The 24,339-nt window shown below is 43.6% G+C and overlaps 1 protein-coding gene across 1 annotated transcript in view; it reads right to left on the bottom strand.

Annotated features, from left to right (window-relative positions):
- Nucleotides 1-24,339, bottom strand: part of CPXM2 (carboxypeptidase X, M14 family member 2) — a 153,060-nt gene that overhangs the window by 37,978 nt on the left and 90,743 nt on the right. The window contains exons 5-6 of the mRNA XM_033180031.1: nucleotides 13,544-13,628; nucleotides 12,417-12,567 (exon numbers count right to left, since the gene is read on the bottom strand). Of these exons, the coding sequence (XP_033035922.1) occupies nucleotides 12,417-12,567; nucleotides 13,544-13,628 (236 nt within the window). The remainder of the gene's footprint in view (nucleotides 1-12,416; nucleotides 12,568-13,543; nucleotides 13,629-24,339) is intronic.

Raw genomic sequence — 24,339 nt, 5'->3', positions numbered from 1 at the left:
CCAAGCCAGACCAATCAGATGACTTTTCTCACAGAGCTTGCAGGAGCACAGACTCTTCTGCTGGAGCCCTCGGAGGGTAGGATGTGAGTGGGAAGTGTTTGTGGCCAACCTGCCAGTCTGCAAGTTAGTGACGGGGGAGCCCCGACCTCCACACAAAGGCCCTGAAATGTTAGATCTTTTCTTGCCTGAAGCCAAAGTCAGACCTGCCCCTGGAATTTTCACTTATGTGAGCCCGAATTTCTTTACATTTTTCTTAACCTAATTTGATTAGGACTTCTGACCTCTGAAACAGAAATTCAGGCTGATCCAGTCTATGGGGGCTTTATCCTCACAGAGGGAGCTTTGATCCCTTCCTGTGGTTACTTCTATAACTCCTGTGTATGGAAAACCAGCTGATTCGTCTGCAACACCTTAGTTACGGGGATCAACAGACTCCAGGAGTGGAGCCTGAAACGCTCTTTCCAACCTTACTTCCCTTATTAAACTACTCAAGCATTCTGCTCTGTCCAAATTGGTCTACTAATCCTGCCCTATTATGGGCTGAATTGTGCTCCCCCACCAAAGAAAAGCTATGTTGGAGTCCTCACCCCCAGTGCTTGAGAGTGTGACCTTGCTTGGAGATGGGGTTTTTACTAAGCCTTTTGAGTTCAAGTGAAGTCATTAGGTGACGCCTCATCTGATAGGGAGATTTGAATACGGACATACACAGGGGGAACGCCAGGTGAGTGAAGGCAGAGGCTGCGGTGATGCACTTAGAAGCCCAGGGATGTCAAAGGCTGACATCAAACCACCTGAGCTCTGAGAGAGGCCTGGAGCGGACTCTCCCTGCAGCTCTGAGAGAGGCCTGGAGCAGACTCTCCCTGCAGCTCTGAGAGAGGCCTGGAGCGGACTCTCCCTGCAGCTCTGAGAGAGGCCTGGAGCAGACTCTCCCTGACAGCCCCAGAAGGAACCAGTCCTGTCAACACTTCGCTCTTGGCTTCTGGCCTCCAGAACTGTGGCAGGATAAGTTATTCTAAGCCACCAGTTTGGGGCACCTGGTTATACCAGCCCTAGGAAGCTACTACCTGCCCTAAACATCTCTGCCTCCTCACCCCCGAGTCCTCCTGTGGTTTTCTTTTGATTCCTCTGAGACCAGCACAAATGTCCGCTGCCCTGTAGGGCCTTCTGGTCACCCTCATCTCAGTCATTTCTTACTCCTCAGACATGGTCATAAAATAAACCCCTCAATCACCTGGACTACCCTTCACCTCCTTTCAATAATCTATTCTCAGATATCCCTGACATAAATTCATGGGAGCCCTCTGGAGACTAAGAGCTCACACCCTCACGAAGCAGCCTCTCGCACTATTTTCAGCCCTAATTGCTAGGAAGGTCCTCCTTTATCAAGCTGAAATCTACCTGCTGATCTTAATTCATTCCTCTTCAGCTAGGATAACTAAGCCTTCTCCCTTTCATGTACGATGGAGGCAGGAGAATAGGGCCTGGAAGAAGGAAACATAAGGCCAATTCATGCTGACTTCCTAGAACTAAATCAAATGGAAACACTTCAGCTATGACAGGAAATACCCTTTCCATTTACAGAGGGCATACACCAAGTAAATGACTTTGTAACTTTACTTCATCCTCTTCATTTACATAGGGTATACATGAAGTGACCAGTGGAAACCTCTAGAAAATTCTGTAATGGGGCTCTTGAGCCCCCACGCTCAGGCCTGCCCCCACCCTGTGGTGCGTACTTTCATTTTCATTTTCAATACATCTCTGCTTTTGTTGCTTCATTCTTTCCTTGCTTTGTTTATACATTTTGTCCAATTCTTTATTCAAGATGCCAAGAACCTGGACACCCTCCATCAGTAACATGACGGTCCTACAGATTTGGAGGAAATGTAGCCTATTTTCCCCTAAGTTGTCTCTGTTCCTGCCTAAACATACCTATTCCCTGCACAACCCTCACGATGATTTCCAGGGCTCTCAGTGCCCCGGTTTCCTCCTCTGAACACACTCTATTTTATCTGTCGCTTCCCCAACCTATAGTACGTGGGACTGTGACATGTGGCCTAACAACAAAGCAACCAACTTGTCCCGGTTTTTCCCAGGACTGTCCTGGTTTTAAACAGGAAGCATCATGTCGTTGGAACCCCTCAGTCCCTGGCAGCCTGGGTTGGTTGGTCACCCTCTCCAACCAGCTCAAGCAACTTTGGCTCGGTATCTCCTTTCCTGTGACAACTTAATTACGTGGCTTAAATCACTTTAGCTTTTTAAGGATCACAGCTCTGACTCGGCAGATGCATGCCTGCAGATGTCTTCTAGTTAAAAATTTAATTATTAATTGATCAGCCTGTTATTTTGCTGTCTTAATGACCACAGTATATGAGAAAGCAATCTCATGATCCCATCTTAGGCTAGATATGACCTACATTTGACCAATGCCCATTGATTTATGCAGATGTAGCTTTAATCTTGAACCAAAAAGCTTTTACTGACTTCACCCTATTGTTCACTGAACACTGCTACATGCCCAACACTGTGTGAGATGCTGGGGAAATAAGCATGAAAGATACAAGGCCCCCAGCCATGAGGGTCTCATTCAAGGCTCATGGAAGGAGTACACGCATCCGCAGACAGAGACGGACGTGTGGCAAAGGCTGCGCTCCTCTTCATCTTCTGTTTCGGGAAGCAAGCACATGTGTGAGAGAGAACAAGAGACAGAGGCCCTGCTTCCAGCTGCCTTCCCTGAAACACGAGGCCTAAGCTCTGCGGCATCAGGCAGCTCAAGCAGACACTAACCCCATACCCGACAGCAAACAATTGGACATTCCCAGGACCCTATGCACATCCACAGGTTGTTCAGAAGTGAGAAAAATAAAATTCTAAGCCCCCAACTGACTGAATGGACCACTTCTTGGCCAAGAGAATCCCAGAGAAATCTTGGAAGCTGAGTTCACAGCTACAACGGATAGAGATGGGACACTCCTCATTATACCCCATTCCTCGCTGCCAGTCATTAGGCTTTCTACCCTATGGGCTAAACAGAAACCAGTCCTTTCAAAAGACAAGATCCTTCCCAGGCACAGTTTATCTTCCCAAGCACCAAAAAAAGACAAGATCCTTCACCCCTCCCTGAGACGTTGCCTCCTCTATTCCCTTTTTCTTCAAATGTTCACCTATCTTATGTCAAATGTAGATTTACCGGGCACTAAAGTCTCCCAAAGATGTCATCATTTGCCTCAGTGCCAACCTGCCCCCCTTCTTGTAAGGAAAATGTATAAATACTAAATCTCCTGAGAACCTCTGGAAAAAACAGCCACAGATGCTTCTGTGACTTGTGTTTCTCTGGGGCACACCCTCAGTTGGCTCAAAAAACCGTGGTGATTTGAGACTCAGGCCACAATCCCTTAGAGGAGGAGGAAGGAAGAGGAGGTTGGCTGAGGTTTGAGTGTCAGTGGTAGGAGGCCTGGGCTCTGAGGTGGCTACAGCCAGTTCCCCATGCAGCTGGGCTGTGAGCCATGTTGGGGACCAGATGACAGTGCAGACAGAGATGGAAAAGGGACACAATTGGAAGAGGAGATCTAGGAAAGGTGGAAGGAGGCCCCAGGTGGGCCTGGCAGCATCAGAACCCATCTCACCCTCTGCTGGTACCAGCACCCACACCAGCCACAGCTCAGGGCTCCTGAGCACCAAACCAAGCACCTGCTCACTACATGAGACTTTTTCTTTTTCTTTTTTTTTGAGATGGAGTTTTGCTCTTGTCACCCAGGCTGGAGTGCAGTGGCGCGATCTCAGCTCACTGCAACCTCCTGAGTACTGGGATTACAGGCACCCGCCACCATGCCCAGCTAATTTTTGTATTTTTAGTAGAGGTAGGGTTTCGCCATGTTGGCCAGGCTGGTCTTGGACTCCTGACCTCAGGTGATTTGTACATGGGACTATTCTTAAAAGAACAGTAAGAATCCCAGATCAAGTCCCATTACTGGGACTTCAAAGGGACCAAGATTCTTGGGCTGCTGTGCTTGCTGTTTGCTGCCTTCTGGTTGGGACCTTGACTGAAATGAGTAGGTGCTTGACTGGGGAAAAGAGGTTCCTTTTTTGGGAAGGCAGCTCACCTGCAACCTAGAAGCCTGGGCTCAGGATACCCGTGAATGCTCCATCCAGACTGGCAGACCCACAGGGACAGCAAATTCCAGGTTACCCAGGGATGGCGGGAGAGGACTGGGGAGTGATTACTCTGGATTTGTAGCCCCCATTTTTCTAAGAGATGGTTTAATTATTTTTTTTTTCTCTCTTCTTTTCTTATTCCCCCAGTTCCCCACTTCCTACTTAGCCCTTTAGAAATGCAAATACAGGCCAATAGTGGTGGCTCATGCCTGTAATCCTAGCACTCTGGGAGGCTGAGGCGGGTGGATCACCTGAGGTAGGAGTTCAAGACCAGCCTGGCCAACATGGTGAAACCCCGGTCTCCATTAAAAATACAACAATTAGCTGGGAGTGGTGGCACACACCTGTGATCCTAGCTACTCAGGAGGCTGAGGTAGGAGAATCACTTGAACCCTGGAGGCAGAAGTTGCAATGAGCTGAGATCGTGCCACTGCACTCCAGCCTGGGTGACAGAGCAAGACTCTATCTCAAAAAAAAAAAAGAAAAAAGAAAAGAAAAGAAAGAAAGAAAGAAAAGAAAAAGGAATGCAGATACAACCTTTTACGTCCCCCTTCACCAGCCTCTCCCTACCGGGCAAGTTCTTTTAATTATCTGCTCCAAAACAAGTCTGGAGAGTTACAAGTGGATTTATAAAGCAAAGCAAGCCTGATATGAACCTTTCCCCCTCCAGGAGGTTGCCTGCCCATGAAGGTGCGGGCAGTCACCAGCCCGACCAACCAGTAGGGAAGGCATCAGAGCTAGCATGGACCCTTCACCCTTGCTTGTTCCCTCCCCTGCCTTTTAAAGGTGCCCACTTTCTGCTCGGAAAGTGAAGCGGCACATTTAAAGACAAGACGCCTCTTCCCCTAAGCTGGCATCAGAATAAACCACTTTCTTTATACCAGACCTCACTCTTGTTAATTGGACTCTGCATGCGGTGAGAGCAATGAACCTGCTGTTCAGTTTCAGGTTCAGGGAGGTTTTAGGGGGCGATGACAAAGTTTTGAAACTAGAGAGACCTGGGGCTTGCATAACATTATGAATACACTAAATATCACCAAAGGGTACCCTTTAAAAGGCTTAGTGTATATTATATGAATTTCACCTTGATTAAAAAAAAAAAAAAGGATCCCTAGCCCCCAAAGTGCTCTCTGAGGACTGAGGACACCAGAGGTGCTAGGTTACAGGAGATTTTTCTTTACCTGGTACAACACCAGGCTCCCACCCAAGGAACAGCTGCCACGGTGGCCTTGCGACCTCCCTAAGCCCCAACATGCTCAGCAGACCCCTGAACACACATGGTCTGGCTCCACATGTGAGCTGAGCACGAAACCCCTCCCCCTCCCACAAAGAGCTGGCTGTCTGATGCAGTCACCTTTGTCCAGACCCCACTGACTGCTCTTATGACAAAGTAATTCCTACAGAGCAAGGCCAAGAGAGACCCAGGAGCTGCAGACTCCCAGGCACAGCTTCACCTGATCCTGGGTCATCACTGTCAGCAAGAGCATCAAATCTGCCACCCCACAGGGCCTCTCAGAGGTGGCAGCACATCCTCTGTGCTTATTCGCTCACTTCCACCCCGTTTCCTATGTCCCCATCACACGGCTTCTCTGCTGTGGGAGAGGGAGTCCAGGAAACCCTCTGGTTCCTTGGCAGATGCTGCTGTGCTGACAGCCCTGGGCCAATTTGCAGCTTGACTGGCAGGGAAGCTGTCGGGAAAGACAGTTTTCAAGAGTGTGACTGTTTTAACAGTTTCCCAAGATCATCAACATTGGGCAGCTGGACCATGAAGAGAAATCTCACATTTATTTAAACTTGATAATGTTAGAGACAAATGCTTGTTCCTTGGTGCCGAAAAGAAGAACCAGCACTCAAAGAATCTTCCCAGCAAGGCAATTTTACTGGAGACCAGCCTGACCAACATGGAGAAACCCCGTCTCTACTACAAAAACTACAAAATTAGCTGGGTGTGGTGGTGCATGCCTGTAATCCCTGCTACTCAGAAAGGCTGAGGCAGAAGAATCGCTGGAACCCAGGAGGCAGCGGCTGAAGTGAGCCAAGATGGTGCCACTGCACTCCAGCCTGGGAACAGCAGAAACGGACTCTCTCTCGGTTCTGAAGGATATAGGCATCAGCAGGGCCGCGGTCTCCCTAAAAGCTCTAGGGGAGGATCCTTCTCTGCGTCTCCCAATGTCCGTTGACTGTCTGCAACCCTTGGCTTCTAGCCACATCACTCCGACCTCCACCTCTGATGTCACGTGGCATTCTCCCTGTGTGCCTCTGTATATCTGTTTTCTCTTCTTAAGGACACCAGTCATTGGATTAAGGGCCCACCCTCATCCAGTATGATCTCTTGATTGATAACATTTGTAAAGACCCTGTTTCTAAATAAGATCACATACAAGGTTCTAGGGGGACCTCCTCTTGACTGATTATATCTGCAAGGACCCTGTTGCTAAATAAGATCACATTGTAGGTTCTGAGGGGGACATGAATTCTGGGGACACTATCCAGCCTGGTGCAGTCAGTCATGGCAAGCCCTGAACAAATGCCCACTGTGAGAGGCCGTCCTTCCGAACTGAGCTGCTTCTGTACAGTGAGCAGTAGGCTTCTTGCTGCATAGCTGAACCCAGGCCCAGAGTTTGAGACAGGCCAGGAGAGAAATCTGTGGTTCCCCATGTGACCTGTTATTTCAAACTCAAATCCCAGAGTACTTTGCACAGGGAGAGGCCTTGGCATTCTTGTTGTTGGGAAAGTAACGATTTAGCACCATTAGCGAGTCACATAGAGCACAGAAAACAAAACCAGGACAGGGTTAATGGGGAGGAAGTATCTTCTCACATCCACTCACCACCTATGGGATCTGGTGACCTCAGAAATGAGGCAGCCACAGAACAAAATAGCCAAACCTCGGGCAGGGCAAGGATGAAGAAGGGAAAATTGGGAAAAATAAAGCATATTGAGCACTAACCATGCACTGGTGCTCTACAAGCACAGTCATTTAGTCTTCACAGAGTCCCGGATCAGGAATGGAGGGGCTGCTGGAAACTTACAGTCAAAACAAGAGCAGCCTCTTCTGCTTCCTAGGGGAGTAGCAGAGCTCTTCTCACGGAACTCATGGTTTTGAAAGGCAAGGCGCCAGCTAGCCAGGATGGAAGAAGGTCTCTATCAAAAAAAAAAACCCAGACATTCCGCCCACCACCCCAGCCCAGAAGCCCCAGAGACAGGAAGCCAGGGGACAGCAGAGACAGAGATGGGAAATGAGAAGCAGAGACAGATAGGAAAGATCTCCCCAGGGAGAGCACAGTTCTGACGCCAGTGCGGCAGGGCAGCGGGCTAGACCCGGGAGGAAGGCAGTGAGCAACAGATTGGTTCCCCTTGCTGGGATGACAAGAAAACTCAGGAAGGGAAATGCTGATTGCCTGGGCTGCCCTTTTGTTATCCCCAGACCTTCTGCAATACTCACGCATGCAAATCGGCATCAGTGGAGACTGCTGTTCTAGAACCCAGAGCCACTGGCAGGAAAGACCCAAGGCAACCCAGGGCCCCGCAAGCAGTAGAAGACAGGTGGGTAGCCACCCCGGAGTCCCCAGAATCCCTAGGGAAGGAGGAGATTTGGGATTTCCCATCGGACTGTGAGGAATATTTGTGTTATTTTATTTGAATGTTTTATGAAAGCATGACCACAGAAGTTGAAGGACTCAGCCATACCCCTACAGCGAAGGTATTCCCTCCACTCCATAGGAAAGTAAACCATAGAACATTTGCACAGGCTACCTGAGACCACAGTTGCAGAGGAATAAAAGTGGAATTTGCACCCAGGTCCGAGCTGAGCCAAAGCTCATGACCCTTCTGTCCACCAGGCTTCCCCTGAAAGCAGTGTGAACTCATCTCCTTTTTAAGGCCCCGGCAACCAGAAGGGCTCAGCTGGTACTCAGCAACTCCAAGAAGCTCGTCAATGCCCATCAAAAAGATGCTGATGACATCACCCTCAGCAAAAGGAGGCCTAGAATGAGGAAGCCAATGGCTGCTTCACGCCCTCTAATTCCTATCTTTTCAAGAGCCCAGGCCTGAGGCCCAAATGAATGATCAACTCCTTGGCACAAGAGGGTATTCAGACTACAGGCCCGACTTTGCAAACAAAAATGGAAGGGAGCAAAGCAAATCAATTTATGTACAAAGTCTTGCACCCATAGTGACCCAACAGAGCGACAGCCCATTCCTTTCTCCAATTTGTTCATCTTAATGGTGGGTGGGGTGACTGGCTGAAACATCATAGCTTAGCAAGACAGGTGGTGGCCTTACAATTAAAATAGCTTTTCAATAATTATGAACTAGTGAACATGGGCTGGGAGGATGTACATATTGGGAGGAAGGACGCAGCGTGTCACTTGCTCCTGGCCGACTTGGAGGACTGACTCCAAGGCACTGCCTTTCGGCAGCTCCTCTGTGCTTGAGGGAGTGGCTCCTGTCCACAGATCTCTGTGCCTGTTACTAGGTTCTCTGAGTTACACCCAAGAACCCTGGACACATCAGTGCTGTGCAGAGGGAGGACAGTTGCTCAGACCTGGTGGCCAGGAAGATGAGGTAGAAGGAGTGACAACTTCCCCCAAAGACACCAAAGCCTCACACATTCATAATAGAAGCTATTGGGCATTTCCAGGGGCTCAAGCACAGCCACCTCCCTATCTTGAAGGTCATTTCCTACAATGCTGGGTACCAACCCTGTAGCCTAGTAGGGTAATCATTTGCAAAGCTCACCTGGTCCTTTTGAGAGCCAGGCAGTGTGTAATGCAGTGTTGTTTGCAACAGCAAAATCTCTGAAAACCATCAAGGCCATGACCATCTGGCCAGTCAGCTGGCACAGTTCTTAACTCGCATTTTTTTATTGTTAAAACTTTATCTTCAGAATTCTCCCCAGGTTCTGATAAGCATAGATATTCAGTGCAAAATGGACTAGTCCATTCAACCTTAGAAAAGAGGACTTTCTTTTACTGTTTTTTATTAATAGTAATTAAATTATTTGTATTTATTTATTTAAGGCTGTGTGTGTGTGTGTGTGTGTGTGTATTTGAGATAGGGTCTCACTCTGTCACCCAGGCTGGAGTGCAGTGGTGTGATCTAGGCTCACTGTGACCTTGCCTCCCGGGCTCAGGTGATTCTTGTGCCTCAGCCTCCCAAGTAGCTGGGATTACAGGCGCCCGCCACCACGCTGGGATAATTTTTGTATTTTTAGTAGAGATGAGGTTTCATCATGTTGGTCAGGCTCGTTTTGAATTGCTGACCTCAAGTGATCCACCTGCCTCAGCCTTGCAAAGTGCTGGGATTACAGTCGTGAGCCACCATGCCCTGCCAAATCACTTTTAATTGTGGAAAACTACACATAACATAAATGTTACCATCTTGACCATTTTTCCAGTGTATAGTGCAGTAGTGATGAGTACATACACCTTGCTGTGAAACCACCAGCCATCTCCAGAATGTTTTCATCTACAGTCTTTACCCATTCAACAACAACTCTCCATTTTCTTTTACTTTTGAGCTTTAAAAATTCTATTAATAGACCATGGTATATGGTAATTCACTTTTCAGCTCAAAAATTTCTGGAAACATTATGCATAGAGTCTTAAAAAGCACCAGCACCCTCGTCCGCCCCCACCGGAGAGTTCACAGGAAGACGGTGAGGGAAGAAAGGGACAGAACAAAGGGATACAGAAGCAAAGGTAAATGAATGTTTCATGAGAAAGAGGCCTGGGAAGTGCAGACTTGGAGAGGCTGCATTTAAACCACGAGGTCACCTTGGGTAATCCCTGGCCCTGGCCTCAATAACTTTTACAAAGGAATCTCTCTAGCACCAGGGTGATGAGCAAGACTTGTTTTGTGCCCCTGAGCAGCCCCATCCCCGTACATGACCCCATCAGGCGGCAGGCATGAACAGCCACTCCCTTCTAAGCAAACTGCTAAGTAACTTCTAGAAAAAAAATAGTCCTCAATATCTGGGGGGTAGAAAATAGAACCATTCTGAGTCCATACATGAATTCAGATTTCACAGTGTAACCCTGACTTTGTGAGGGTTTAAAGGACCGCCGGGGCCCATCTTCAAACACACACACACACCAAGAATAACTTCACAGAGAAATATTTATTTCATGAGACTCTTACAGGCTGCCCTTTGTCCTTTACCAACAACAGATGAATTCCTACCCACAGAGAAAAGCCGTGGGTTACTTTTTCCAGCAAGCAGACCAAGGCTGTGCCGAGCAGAACAGGAGAGCAAGACTCCTGGGCTGGCGTCAAGAGGGCCAGAGCCCATAAATGCCTCCCTGAAGATACCTGTGCTCACGGTCGCCCTGTGCTGGAGAGCCCGGCAGGTCCAGGATGCCGGGACCGGTCCTGGGGCAATTCCTGCACCAGCCCACCACAGAAGGAGGCCCATATCCACAATCAGGCAGGCCTTCCACATTCTCTCTGCATCTGCCTTGAAACTGGGCACATTCTTCATACCAGCAATCCTACTTATCATAATCTAATTTCAGGAAATAATTGTGGACACACGCAAAAGAAGGACAGAGAAATAAGAATGTTCTCTGTGGGGTTGTTTACAGAATGCAGTGATTAGAAACAACTGAACTTCCGACCGTCTGAGGCAGATTGAAAACATGGCATTTTGTCCGTGGGCTAAAGGAGAAGCATCCCAAAGACAGATGGTCTCTAATGCTTCTGATGACATCAAAGAAAGTTGCACAATTGAATAAGTACACATAAATATAAAATATATATATATATATATGACCAGTGTGAGGGTAAGCAGTTAGGTAGAAAGATCTGTCTTTCTCACCAATATGAGGTTTGGATTGTAAAAATCTGAGGTTGGCTAGCAAGATCATGAATACTATGGGATTGAAAGAAAAACAGTTAAATGACCTTCAGTATGCTTTGAAACTACAGGAAATGTAAGTTCATGGAGAGGGGGTTACTACAGAAATAGCCTGAGAGCTGGTACCCTGCCCCAGGCAGTGCTGGGAGGGTCTAGGAGTCCCACAGGGAGCCAGCCCCACACCTCACACTGGGCAGGAGTGGGAAGGCCTCACTGGAGAGTTTGGGGGTTGAGCGATGACTGTGCCCCAGGTCCCCATGGCCTGCCTGCATGGATGGACTGCAGGTGAACAGGAATGTGAAGGTTCCTATAAGCCCCATGAGGTGATGACGCCCTGTAGTGGGTGATCTCAGGCCAGCTGCATTCCCTGGAGATGTGTGTTCAGGATGAAGAGGCTGCGGCCTGCAGGTTTCATCCAGGCATGAGCTTAGAATGCCTGAAAGGCCAGGACAGAGCAGCCTGTCCAGAAAAGACATTACCAAAGATGCAGGTGGCACGTGTGAATTAAAACCCCCTTTCTTCAAGCCACCCTGAGGTTACCCCCAAATATCATCATGTGAAAATAAGGCAAGTGGAATACTACCTGAGTAAGCATTTACTCAAAGACACAGGCTTCCAAGAGCAGTTACTCCATCAGAAAAAGACTATGTCAATGGTTTAGAATGAACTTCTACCACCTCCTTACCTCACTGCCACTACCCAGTGTCATGGGATCTGCCAATGACAAATAAATGTGTTCTCCCAAATTTCTACATAATTTTTTTTTTTTTTTGCTCACTTCTTAGTGGTAGGTATCATCTTAAAATCACAGTAGGTAAAACTGCACTTGGCAAGGGACTTCAGTAGCCCCATTGTTCACTGTGCTTCCCAGCGGGCTTGTAGGAAATTTTTATTTATTTTCTTTTTGGTTCACCTATGTTTTCTAAATATTCTACAACAGACATGTATTTTTTTACACAAGAAAACAATTGCTTCGTGTATTATTACTTTTTATCTTTTTATTTTTTTGAGACAGGGTCTCACTCCATTACTCAGGCTGGAGTGCAGTGGTGCGATTTCAGCTCACTGCAGCTTCGAACTCCTAGGCTCAAGCAATCCTCCTGCCTCAGCCTCCCAAGTAGTAGGGAATATAGGCTCACTCCACCATGCCTGGGTAGTTTTTAAATTTTATTATTTATTTATTTTTATTTTTGTGGAGACAGGGTCTCCCTTTGTGGCCCAGGCTGGTCTTGAACTTCCAGCCTCAAGTGATCCTTCCTCTTTAGCCTCCCCAAATGCTGGGATTACAGGCATGAGCTACTGTGCCTGGACTGCTTAGTTTATTTTTATTTGCCTTGGCTGGGCATCTGTTTTCCATCAGTACTCCCACCCTTCAGGAAGCACGGGAGGGGGAGGTTGAACTCACCTGGCAGAGGGCAGCCCAGGATCTCCATTCTCATGCAGATGCTCCCATTATCAAACCAGGACTGTGGGTTTATGCGGATGTAGCGGGCCACCATGGGGACGGGCAGCTCGTTGAGAACAGGGATCTCCTTCTCACTGTTTCCTTTAAATATCTATTTATGCTCAAGGAAGAAAAAGAAAATCTTTTAGTGCATAATAACCAAGAGATAAAAGAGTCAGAATTCACTCATTCAACAAGACCTTATTGAGGAAAACCTAATGTGTGCTAGGCACTGAAGAGAAAAAAAGAAATGAATCAGGCCTGGACCCTGCCTGCAGGAAGCCTCCATCTACTTGGTATGCGGGGAGGGGGTAATTATATATTGTAGGAAAAATCTATTGGTGTCATGGCAAAGGGACAGCTAGAGAACTTTGGGATTTCAGAAGATGGAGAGGACCAGGCAAAGTTTTGGGGAAAATGGGCTGTTTGAACTGGCACTGAAGGAAAGCTATTTAGATCTGTAGGGATGAGAGGGTATCCAGAGAAAATGAACAATGAGTGCAGAAGTCTAAATATTGGATTCCTAGGCAGAAGAGAAGCTGGTTCACTTGTACAAGGACACAGGACTGTGTGTAGGGAGTAAGAATGAGAAAGAAGATTGAAAAAGGAGGCCACAGTTGGACTAGTCAGACTGGGTAAGATATTGGATACCATGCTAGGAATACACACTTGAGAATCTGAGGAAGAGAGTGACAGGATCAGGACTAAGCTGGAGCTAATCATGGAACTGAAAGGCCAAGGTCACGAAATGAAGTTAGGAAACTATTAAGAAGAGCTGCAAGAGGCCCCAGCATACCCCATGCATGCAACTTCCAGGGCTACCTTGCAAATTACATAAGAGGCTGTATCCCTGCAGTTCCCTGATAGGAGTAAACAAAGGCTGAATTTTACATTAGCTCTAAATGTGTGTCACTTGCTGCTGGGCTTCAGGGCATGGGAAGGGGTCTCTGTCCATCAGACCCTCGTGGTAGGTTTGAGTTGACACAGAATCCACAAATCTCCAAAGAATTGATCATACATTGCCTCTCTCTGCAAAACTCCACCCAGCCAGGCACCAAAGGCATGGTTAGATGGAGGATGAGACTCACCATGTCTCCAGATCCATTCTTAACAGTGACCCACGTGTGGCTGTCATTGCTCACCATGACCTTATACGATGTCACCCAGTCACTCCTACGAGAAAATAAAACATCATCAGGACTACACACTTTAAAATGTTTATTTTTCCATGAAGAGGTTTAGAGGTGAGGAGAGCAGGTGCCAGAGGCAGACAGCACTGGGTCAAACCCTGGTTCCAGGACATTTACAGCTCTGTGACCTCAGCCAGGTAACTAACTGACCCATCTATGCTGCTATTTATTCATCCATAATATGGGAATCATAAAAGCATCAACCTTAAAGAATTAATGTAAGCCTTAGTTTAATGCCCTTTAATCACTTAGAACACGGCCTAGCCCCTAGTCATCACTAACCGTTGATCACACACATAAAGATATACAAATCGGTATCTATCTTTTTGCATTGAACACCTACATCACACCCAAGAAACTTAATGGAAAAATAATCTTAGTAAAGATTGCAAACTGGTCTAAAAATGTTGGTTGGAGGGGGGAGGGGGGAGGGATTGCATTGGGAGTTATACCTGATATAAATGACGAATTGATGGGTGCTGACGAGTTGATGGGTGCAGCACACCAACATGGCACAAGTATACATATGTAACAAACCTGCACGTTATGCACATGTACCCTAGAACTTAAAGTATAATAATAAAAAAAAAATTTCGGTTGGGAAGCTGATTTGGGAATGCAACAAATGAGATTTTACCCATCACAAAAATAAAATCTTAAGTCTCTAAGAGATACTGGGTTTCTCCTTGACTGTCACAGCCACACAGACAATCCCCACCCCAGGAAGAATCCAGTGATGGCTGGACCCAAAGCCGTACCCCCATCATCACACCGCACTGCACAGAAATTTCTGGGGATAAAATCGACATAATTTGACTTTCCAGAGTGGAGGTCAACCTGATAGCCTTGGCAAGAAAAGCGACCTATACCTTTTTTTCTCACTGCCTCAGTTTTTTATAATGTTAGTTGTTGAACAATATAGGAAAGTCTTCCTGAGTACCTACCCCCCTTTAATTTTGTAAATACTGGAACTAAGCAGCAATTTACCAGATTTTTTGTTTTTTTGAAAATTCTGCCCATTAAAGTATTTGGAATCTTTTTCCTACTTGCCTGCTTGCCCTCAGGATTGAGATCTATCCACATAAGGTTTTGAGTTTCCTGTCTGAATTTATACTGCCTGGCAGAGTTTACTTCAAAAGAACAGCTGGTTCTATGCACTCTGGTTCATCCGACTGACTTGTCATGAAAATGATTCTTAGGTGCTTTTATACATGCTTGGAAACAAACCCTCACCTCACACCTTCTCTTCTTCTCCTCTCGCCTCCCCACCAGCTCTGTCTGAATACCTGTTAGAAGCCAGAATCGATCACACATCACATTCCTCCTCTGACAGCCACCACGGTGAGCCCAGGGCTGCGGAGGGAGATACACTAGCATTGCTCAGGGCTGCGGAGGGAGATACACTAGCATTGCTCAGGGCTGCGGAGGGAGATACACTAGCATTGCTCAGGGCTGCGGAGGGAGATACACTAGCATTGCTCAGGGCTGCAGAGGGAGATATACTAGCATTGCTCAGGGCTGCGAAGGGAGATACACTAGCATTGCCTTAACAAGAAAAGCACCTCAGTAACAGCTCCTTCCTTTGCCCTGGAAAATTATCCACACCCAAAATAGCAACCTGTTTCCCTGCATACAAATAATTTCCAAATGACTTGTAGCTGCCATTCCCTTTGCTGTCTGTTTTTCAGCTGATAAGGCCCAAGGGTGATTCAGCAAGACAGACAACAGAGGCGGGAGCTGTATTCTGCCAAGACAGAGGTGATGAATGTAGGAAACCCCTCGGTCAAGAGAAGCACAAGACAATAAGAGGGGAGTAGAGAGAAAAAGAAAAAGAAGTTCTCCAACGAAAAGGAGAGGACGGGGAAAAAAAGGAAATAAAAGCCAAGTCATAATTTCTCAAATTCAAACTAAGAAAATAAAGAAAAAAAAAAGAATACTAATCCCCTACTTACGTTGGAATCATAATTGTTTCTGTGGCTCAGAACTATCTTCTGAACTGCAAAGCTACATCATATCTTCTTGCCTAGTTGACCCCTCCACTTAACGTCCCTGCGACATCTCAAATTTAACTTGCTTTACACGAACTGATTCACATCTTCTGCTCTACACTGTGACGTAGCAGTCCACCACAGGCCCTGCCCCAGGAAAGGTACTGCCATCCACCCAGGGAGGCCAAAATCCCAGTGTTAGCCTGGGTGTCCCACCTTCCCTTGCTCCCTGATATGGTTTGCCTGTGTCCTCACCCAAATTTCACGTTGAATTGTAGCTCCCATAATCTCCAAGTGTTGTGGGAGGGACGGGGTGGGAGGTAATTACATCATGAGGACAGGTTCTTCCCATCTTATTCTCATGATAGTGAATAAGTCTCACAAGATGTGATGGTTTTGTAAAGGGCAGTTTCCCTGCACATGCTCTCTTGCCTGCAGCCATGTAAGACATGACTGCTTCTCTTTTGCTTTCCACCCTGATTGTGAGGCCTCTCCAGCCATGTGGAACTGTGAGTCCATTAAGTGTCTTTTTCTTCATAAGTTACCTAGTCTCGGATATTTCTCCATAGCAGTATGAAAACAGACTGATACATTCCCCTATATTGAATCCATCACCAACTTCTGTCAATTTTAACTCCCACATTTTTCAAGAATGTATCCAACTCTCTCCACCTCCCCTGCCACCAGCCCAGTTCACTCTCTCAGGCCCCCTGGCATCTAAATTGCTCCCCCACCTATCTTGCAGGCAAGAGCTTACTTTTCTAATGAAATATTATCATGTCATCCCTGTTTAAAATAGCTCTTATTTTAAGTATTCTCATATTAAGCACTGTGCTATCTTAGTATTAACAAAATCCTCATCACACTCTACTGGACCCTTGCTTGCCTTGTATTCTCTGTGTTCTTTCTTTCAATTCCTGATACTGTTTATACTCCCTCTTGCCCCAGGGCCTTTGCACATACTGCTGCATCTGTCTGAACTCCTCCTCTTCTCTCCTCCTCTGTCTGCCTTTAAATTATTCAGACCCCAAACCAAATAAAAAAGCTAGTCCTAACCCTTCAATCTAGCCAATTTCTTTTCTTGTATGCTTTCTTTCATAGTTTAATTCAGTTTGTAATTTCATACTCCTTTCTGGAATTACCTGATACTGTCATTCTCTCCCACTGAAGTATAAGCATCTCACAGATGGAGAAAGGAGAGCCCATGGCACTTGGAGGACAGAAAGGATGCTGGTGCCCCAGGAGAGCAGAGTAAGGGACAGGGGAGCAGAGGCCAGGGCATGGTAGGCTTTTAGGCCATTTGATAGGAGTGGAACTTCCTCTGCCAGGCAGCAAGGAGCTACCCCTCTTGAAGTTCACCAAGGGTGGTCAAAGTACCTGAAGACCAATTAGAAAGTCTCTGCTTCCAAAAATTCCACCATAATAGAATGCGTGCCAATCAGAGGCTGTCCTTGTTTTTTCCCTGTTTAGAAAACTAACTCCCCTTTCTACCAGCTTTGAATCACAGATGGGTCCTCTTGTCATAGGTTTATGAAGCCTTTGTTCATTTTGTTTCAGGCCTAGTTTCATCTTTGACAATTCTTATCATTGCTTATAATTATGCTTTATTCATTCTCACTGCTTTCTACTACTCTGCTCTGAGGACACCATAATTTTTTTTATCCATTTTATTGCTAATCGCGATTTGAGTAGTTTCCAGTTTAGATTATTAGGAAGAGTGCTTCTGTGAACATTCTTGCATGTATCTTTCAGTGAATTTATATAAAAATTCTGTTTAGTGTATAATCAGGAGTGGAATTGCTAGGTCATAGGGTCAGAGGGTAGATGTATGTTCATATACCTATGTTCAGCTGCAGTATTTTCCAAATTAATTATACCTATTTGTACTCAAACCAGCAATAAACAAAAGTCTGGTTGTTCCATGCTCTTATTGACACTCGATAGTATCTTCCTTTTTTATTTTAGCCATTCTTGATGGATGTATCCTTTTATCTCATTGTTGATTTATTTTAATTTGCTTGGTGACTAATGAAGTTCAATATTTTGTATGTTCATTGGGTATTTGAATACCATCTTTTGAGAAGCGCCTACTCAAGTTTTCTCCCTGTTTCAATTAGGTTGTCTGTCTTTCTCACATTGATTTATAGAGCTCTTTATACATTCTAGATATGAGTTGAATAATATATACATATATTGCAAATATCTCCCCCAATTTGTCTTCCTTTTAATCCTCTTTGTAGTATCTTTCTTTCTTTCTTTCTTTTTGAGACAGGGTATTGCTCTGTCATCCAGACTGGAGCCTCCCAGGCTCAAGCAATCCACACACTTCAGAGTCTCTCAAGCAGCTGGGACTACAGACATGCACCACCACATCCAGCTAATCTTTGTTTTTTTTTTTTTTTTTTTTTTTTTGGAGAGATGGGGTTTTGCCATGTTGCCCAGGCTTGTCTCAAACTCCTGGGCTCAAGTGATCTACCCACCTTGGCCTCCCAAAACGCTGGGATTACAGGTGTGTGCCAACACGCCCAGCCTATGGTGTCTTTTGATGAAAAAAAATTCTTAATATAATCCAATCTTAGCCATTTTTTTCTTTATGGCTTTCAGTATTTTTGTTCTTTTCAATAAATTTTTGCCTACTCCAAGATGATAAAGATATTAACTGATGTTTTCTTCTAAAAAACTTTATTGCTTTACCTTTCACATTTAAGATCTGCAATCCATTTAGAGTTGATTATCGTATAGTGTGAGGGGTCAAGATACATGGTTTTCTTTTGTTTTTGTTTGTTTTTTTGAGACAGAGTCTCTTTCTGTCACTCAGGCTGGAGTGCAGTGGTGCGATCTTGGCTCACTGCAACCTCTGCCTCCTGGGTTCAAGCGATTCTCCTGCCTCAGTCTCCTGAGTAGCTGGGACTATAGGCGAGTGCCACCATGCTCAGCTAATTTTTTTAATTTTTAGTAGAGAGTGGGTTTCACCATGTTTGCAAGGATGGTCTTGATGTCCTGACCTTGTGATCTGCCTGCCTCAGCCTCCCAAAGTGTTGGGATTTACAGGCATGAACCACCGCACCCAGCCCAAGATACATGGTTTTCTATATGGGCTTCCAGCTGACCTAGAACCATTTACATGGTTATTTTCCTATTGCACCAGAGTGGCAATTTGCTATAAATCATGTGACTGTATATGTCTAGGTATATTTCTGGATGCTCTACTCTGTTCTGTTGGTCTATTTCTTATCCTATCCTAAATCTGTCTTATCTAATGTTAATTAATATTAGAATATTAATAACATTAATATGTTTTCTCACTTTGTTTTTGCTTTTCAAAGTTGCCTTCACTATTCTTAGATCTTTGCAGTCCTATATGCATTTTAAATTCAGCTTGTCAATTTCTAAAACAAAGCCTCTGGATTTTAATTGGGTTAATGTTGAATATATACACCAATTTTGGGGGAACTGACCTCTTTACAATATTAAATCTTCCAATCTATAAACATGGTATATGATCCTCTTTATTTAGGTCTTCTTTTATTTATCTTTTGCTAGCTTTATTCCTGGGTAGCTGATTTTTTAAATGATTTTACGTGATATCACTTTAAATTTTACTTCCTCATTTGTTGCTGATATGTAGACACATAGAGGCTTTTTGTATGTTGACTTTGTACCCAGCTACCTTGCTAATTTATTAATTAGGTCTAATAGTTTGTGGGCTTCTTTGGATGTTTTTATGAATATGATGATATCACAATGACAGTTCTGATTCTTTATTTCCAGTCATTAGGTCCTCTGTTTCTTCTTCTTGCCTTATTATACTGGCTAAGATGTTCAGTCCAATGCTGAAAAAAGTGAATAACAGACATCCCGATTTCATTCGTGAGATCCAAGGGAAGGTTTCTATATTTCACCACTGAGTAAGATGCTTCCTGTAGGACTTTTTCTACTTTTTTTCTTTTTTTGTTTGTTTTTATTTTAATCAAGTATGAGTTCATTCTTTTTCACATAACAACAGAGTCTGGATGTTTGATGCTGCTGGCACTTATTCAGCTAGTCGACTGTGTAAGAATTCGTTTTTCATACTCATTATCTCCAAGTTCTACACGGATGTTGCAAGAGGACTTATGACACATTCATTTTACATACTTGTCATCTCAGATTTCTAAGAGGACATCCGTATGCTTTCATTCTTCATATTGTCTCAGAGTTCTAAAAAACATCAAGATGTTTTCATTTTCATATGTGTTGTCTTTAGGTTGTAACACAGTGACTTCAGCTCTGTATCATGTCCACATTCAAAAATATTAAATCAGTTATAAATATTATAAATTATAAATTTTTTAAATGACTTATTTCCTTCCTGATACATTCTTTAAGTTTGATTTACAATTCTTTTTATTTAGCTTCTTGAGGTCACTGATTGTCAGGTTTTCTTCTTTTCTAATATAGCATTTCAGGTTATGACGTTCCCTCTGAGCACTCTTTAGTTTCATGTCATAAATTTCGATAGGTCATATATTCTTTGTCATTTAGTTCAAAATATTAATTCTTATTGTGATTTATCCTTTGATTATGAACTATTTGGAAGTGTATTGTTTACTGTCTAGGTACTAGATATTTTCCAGTTACTTTTTTATTATTGATTTCTAGTTTAATTCCATGGTGGACAGAGAACATATTTTAAATTTTGTCAGCCCTTTGGTTTCTCTTGAGGTTTCATTTATGGCTCAGTATATGGTCAATTTTGGCAAATGTGCTATGTGGACTTGAAAAGAACATTGGCTCTGTAATTGTTGGATGCAATGTTCCATACAAATAACTTTGATCATTCAAAATTGATCACTGCCAATATTAAGATTGAAAAAAATCACAAAATAATCAGATTTTGATTATTCTAGTTTTTCTCTATTAACTTATTAGTTATACACTCACAATATTCTTTTCATAATTCTCTTAAGATTACAATATGCATCCTTGATTACTACAATCTTATTCAAATGATAATTTCTACTACACACAGGGTAATGCTAGAACTCCACAACACTTCAAGTCCATTTACCCCTCCAGCTTTTGCATTATTTTGGAATTCATTTTCAATTCCATATGTATTTTAAATTTTATAAAATATTCCTACTATTGTTTTGTGTAGTTAATGTTTATAAACCAACCCATTTACCCTTTCTGGTACTCTTCATTCATTTTGCATTTCCACGTTTCCACCTGAGATCATTTTCTTTCTGCTTGAAGAGCACCTTTGCTATTTCTCTTAAACCAAGTATGCTGATAGTATATACTATTTCAGTTTTTGTTGTCTGAATATGGCTTCTTCATTTCATCATTTTTGAATGATATTTTTGTTGGGAATTCTAGATTGACGTTTTCTTTCAGCATTTTAAAATTTTGATGTTATTAGCTTGTGAGGCATTGTTTTTCTATATAAACACATACATGTTGAAACTACTGTTGTGGCATTGAGTAAACATGCAATAAGAGTATGAGTAGAAAAATGAGTGTCAGCCATTTTAGCTTGAATCCAGCTTTGTTGTTTACTAACTACATATGCTTGGCAAGCTACCTAGCCTTTTGAAAATAATAAAGCTATCTACAAGGACAGTATATATTAATGCATGAATTGAGAGATGTTATAGTATACTGGTTAATACCCCAGGCTTTGACATTAAGAAGGCTGTATTAGTCCATTCTCACATTGCTATAAAGATCCTACCCGAGACTAGGTAATTTTTAAAGGAAAGATGTTTAATTGACTCACAGTTCTGCATGGCTGGTGAGGCCTCAAGAAACTTACAATCATGGTGGAAGGCAAAGAGGAACAAAGCCCGTCTTACATGGCAGCAGGAGAGAGAGAGCGCGCGCAGGACAAACTGTCACTTGTAAAACCATCATATTTCATGACAACTCACTATCATGAGAACAGCATGGGGGAAACTGCCCCCCTGATCCAGTCACCTCCCACCACATCCCTCCCCTACATGTAGGGATTACAATTCAAGATGAGATTTGGGTGGGGACATAGAGCCAAACCATATCAAAGACCAAACGGAAATTCTAGTTCTTCCACTTACTAGCTGCAACCCATATGACAGCAGTGTGTCTACTGAGCCCCAGCTGTAAGATAAGGTAACAACTCTACCTCCTTGTATAGTGAGTAGGGATTGAATGGGGTGATGCAAGTAGTCTGAGCACAGTACCTGGCACATAGTAACTGTTCCATAAATATGAGCTATTAATAAGAACAAAGAAATTATACACTGCCAGATGCCATACCAACATATAGGATGACTATTAAAGTTGAACTGGGACATAATTCAGCTGCTCCCTCCAAACACTTCCAGGGAGTGGATCTTCACACTTACCCCTTTGTGCCCTTGTAATGGAAATGTTCCGTCACTGCCATAAAGAAATTAATAATTAATTAAATCTCCATTAAAATAATGAAGGTTGGTAATCCAGGGTGATAGAAGAGATACTTGCCAATCATTATGATGTTGTGGCAGGACTGAATTGTGTCTTAAAGCTCTACCTACATGAAAAGGTTAAAGCATTATGGGATGTGTGGTAAATCCTGCTCCTCTCCCTGCAGTTACTAGCTTCTGGGAATACAAAGTTAAGTTATACAACACCCCTTTACTCAAGCTTTTTACAGGTTGATGATGAAGACAAGGAATTACTCTGGAAATTTCAAGAGAGCATGATCAAGTGCTGTGATGAGACAAGCACAGCAAGTTGTGGGAGGGCAGAGGAAGTCTGCATGGCTTAGAAGGAAAAGGCGGCAGAGAAGTTTCATGATAAAGACAGTCCTGATCTAACATAAAAGCTGATTATGTTATTCTTTTGTGACAGGCAAATCCATTGTCATTAAAGAGCCTCAGAAGACTGAAGCTATAATGTCATTGCCTCCTAGTCTTCTAATCTTCAGGGAAAGTTTAAAACCCATGGCACTGTTGTGGCTTTTTTTCCATTTCCCTCAAATAGACTATTCCACATCACAAAACCACCTTGACATTTAATTGTCTCCAACTGGAGGTTACGAACTCCAAGCAATGTAGTCCAAATAAAGAAATGTTTGTGTCAAAGATTTCTTGACTGCGGAATGAGGAGAGGCTTCTATGAGCTGCAGCCAGCTCCCTCACTTAAAAAATTTAAAAACAAAATACCTTTGTATGATATTACCACATTGCCCTCCAATCCAGCTTTCCTTCAAATCAGAAAAACAGAGGAGGTAGACCATAATAGAAAAAGTTGGACTATATTTAGACATTTTACTACATGATGCTAATATGGTTTAATTTAAAAACAAAGAATATCTATCATCAACAAAAAGACAGATTAATTGCTTATAGGGCCTTCTACTAGTGTACAACTAGTTTCTGGTGACATCAAAACAAACGCTTAAAACCATCAGTGGGCTTGTGAGCAAGTAAAGAAACTCTCCAATGGGGCAAACAACAACAACAAAAACCAGTTGTTAGGTGAAAAAAATGATAGTGAGTAATGCACAAACACAAAAGCCAGGGTAGCCCCAGGCAAAATGCATCTAACAGTGCTAGGATCAGAGTACTAAGCCTGAGAATCATCGAAAGCTAGGGAAGTTGAACTTGAGACTTTTCCAGGACTCTCAAAGGGGCTAAAAGATCTCAGCACAGCGGTATCCACTGGTTCCCAATAGAAGCACACACGAATCCCCTCAAAAGAAAAGAATCTTCAACATAGGCTCTTGGAGGTTTCAGCAGGTACAATTAAGTAGTTACTGAATTAAGAACAACTATTTATACAATTTTTAAAAAATCATTAAACACACAAGAAAACATTCTCCATGAGGAAAAGGCAGCATAAACAAAAAGCAACAAACCTACATCTCAAAGAACTTCTGATTTTGTAATTATCACATTTTAAAATTTTCCTTTAGCAAAGACTTATATAGTACCTAGCACATCAGATGCCTCGGGAAGCACTTCACAAATACAGTAGTCCCCCCTCATCCATAGGCTCCTTTTCTACCGACTGTAGTAACTTTAAGTCTGAAAATATTAAGTGGAAAATTCCAGAAGTGAACAATTCATCAGTTTTAAACTGCATCATTTTGAGTAGCATGATGAAATAGCATGACGTCCTATACCATCCCGCTCCATCCTGCTCAGGATGTGAATCACCCCTTTGTCTAGCACATCCATGCTGTATAGGCTTCCCGCCCATTAGTCACTTAGTGGTCTTCTCAGTTATCAGATCAACTGACATGATATGGCAGTGCTGGTGTTCAAGTAACCTTGATTTTACTTAAGAATGGCCCCAAAGTGCAAGAAGTAGAGATGATGGCAATTCAGACATACCAAAGACAAGCCATAAAGTGTTTCCTTTAAATGAAAAGGTGAAAGTTCTCAACTTAATAATGAAAGAAGAAAAAATAGGGTATGCTAAGATTGCTAAGATCTATAGTAAGAACCAATCTTCTATCAGTGAAATTGTGAAGAAGAGAAAAGAAATTGATGTTAGTTTTGCTGTTGCACCTCAAACTGCAAAAGTTAAATCATAGTGCCTAAGTACTTAGTGAAGATAGAAAAGGCAGTAATTTGTGTTTATTATGTGCCAGGTCCCACTCCAAGATATATAAATAGATATAAATATACTTATGTAAATAGATACAGACATACTCACATGTATACATATATAGATAGATACAGATACATATACACACAT

Source organism: Trachypithecus francoisi, unplaced genomic scaffold, assembly GCF_009764315.1.
Source record: "Trachypithecus francoisi isolate TF-2019V2 unplaced genomic scaffold, Tfra_2.0 Contig01579, whole genome shotgun sequence".
In the NCBI taxonomy this organism is placed as follows: domain Eukaryota; kingdom Metazoa; phylum Chordata; class Mammalia; order Primates; family Cercopithecidae; genus Trachypithecus; species Trachypithecus francoisi.
The sequence above is the reverse complement of the archived record's forward strand: the minus strand, read 5'-3'. Positions and strand labels throughout refer to the sequence as shown.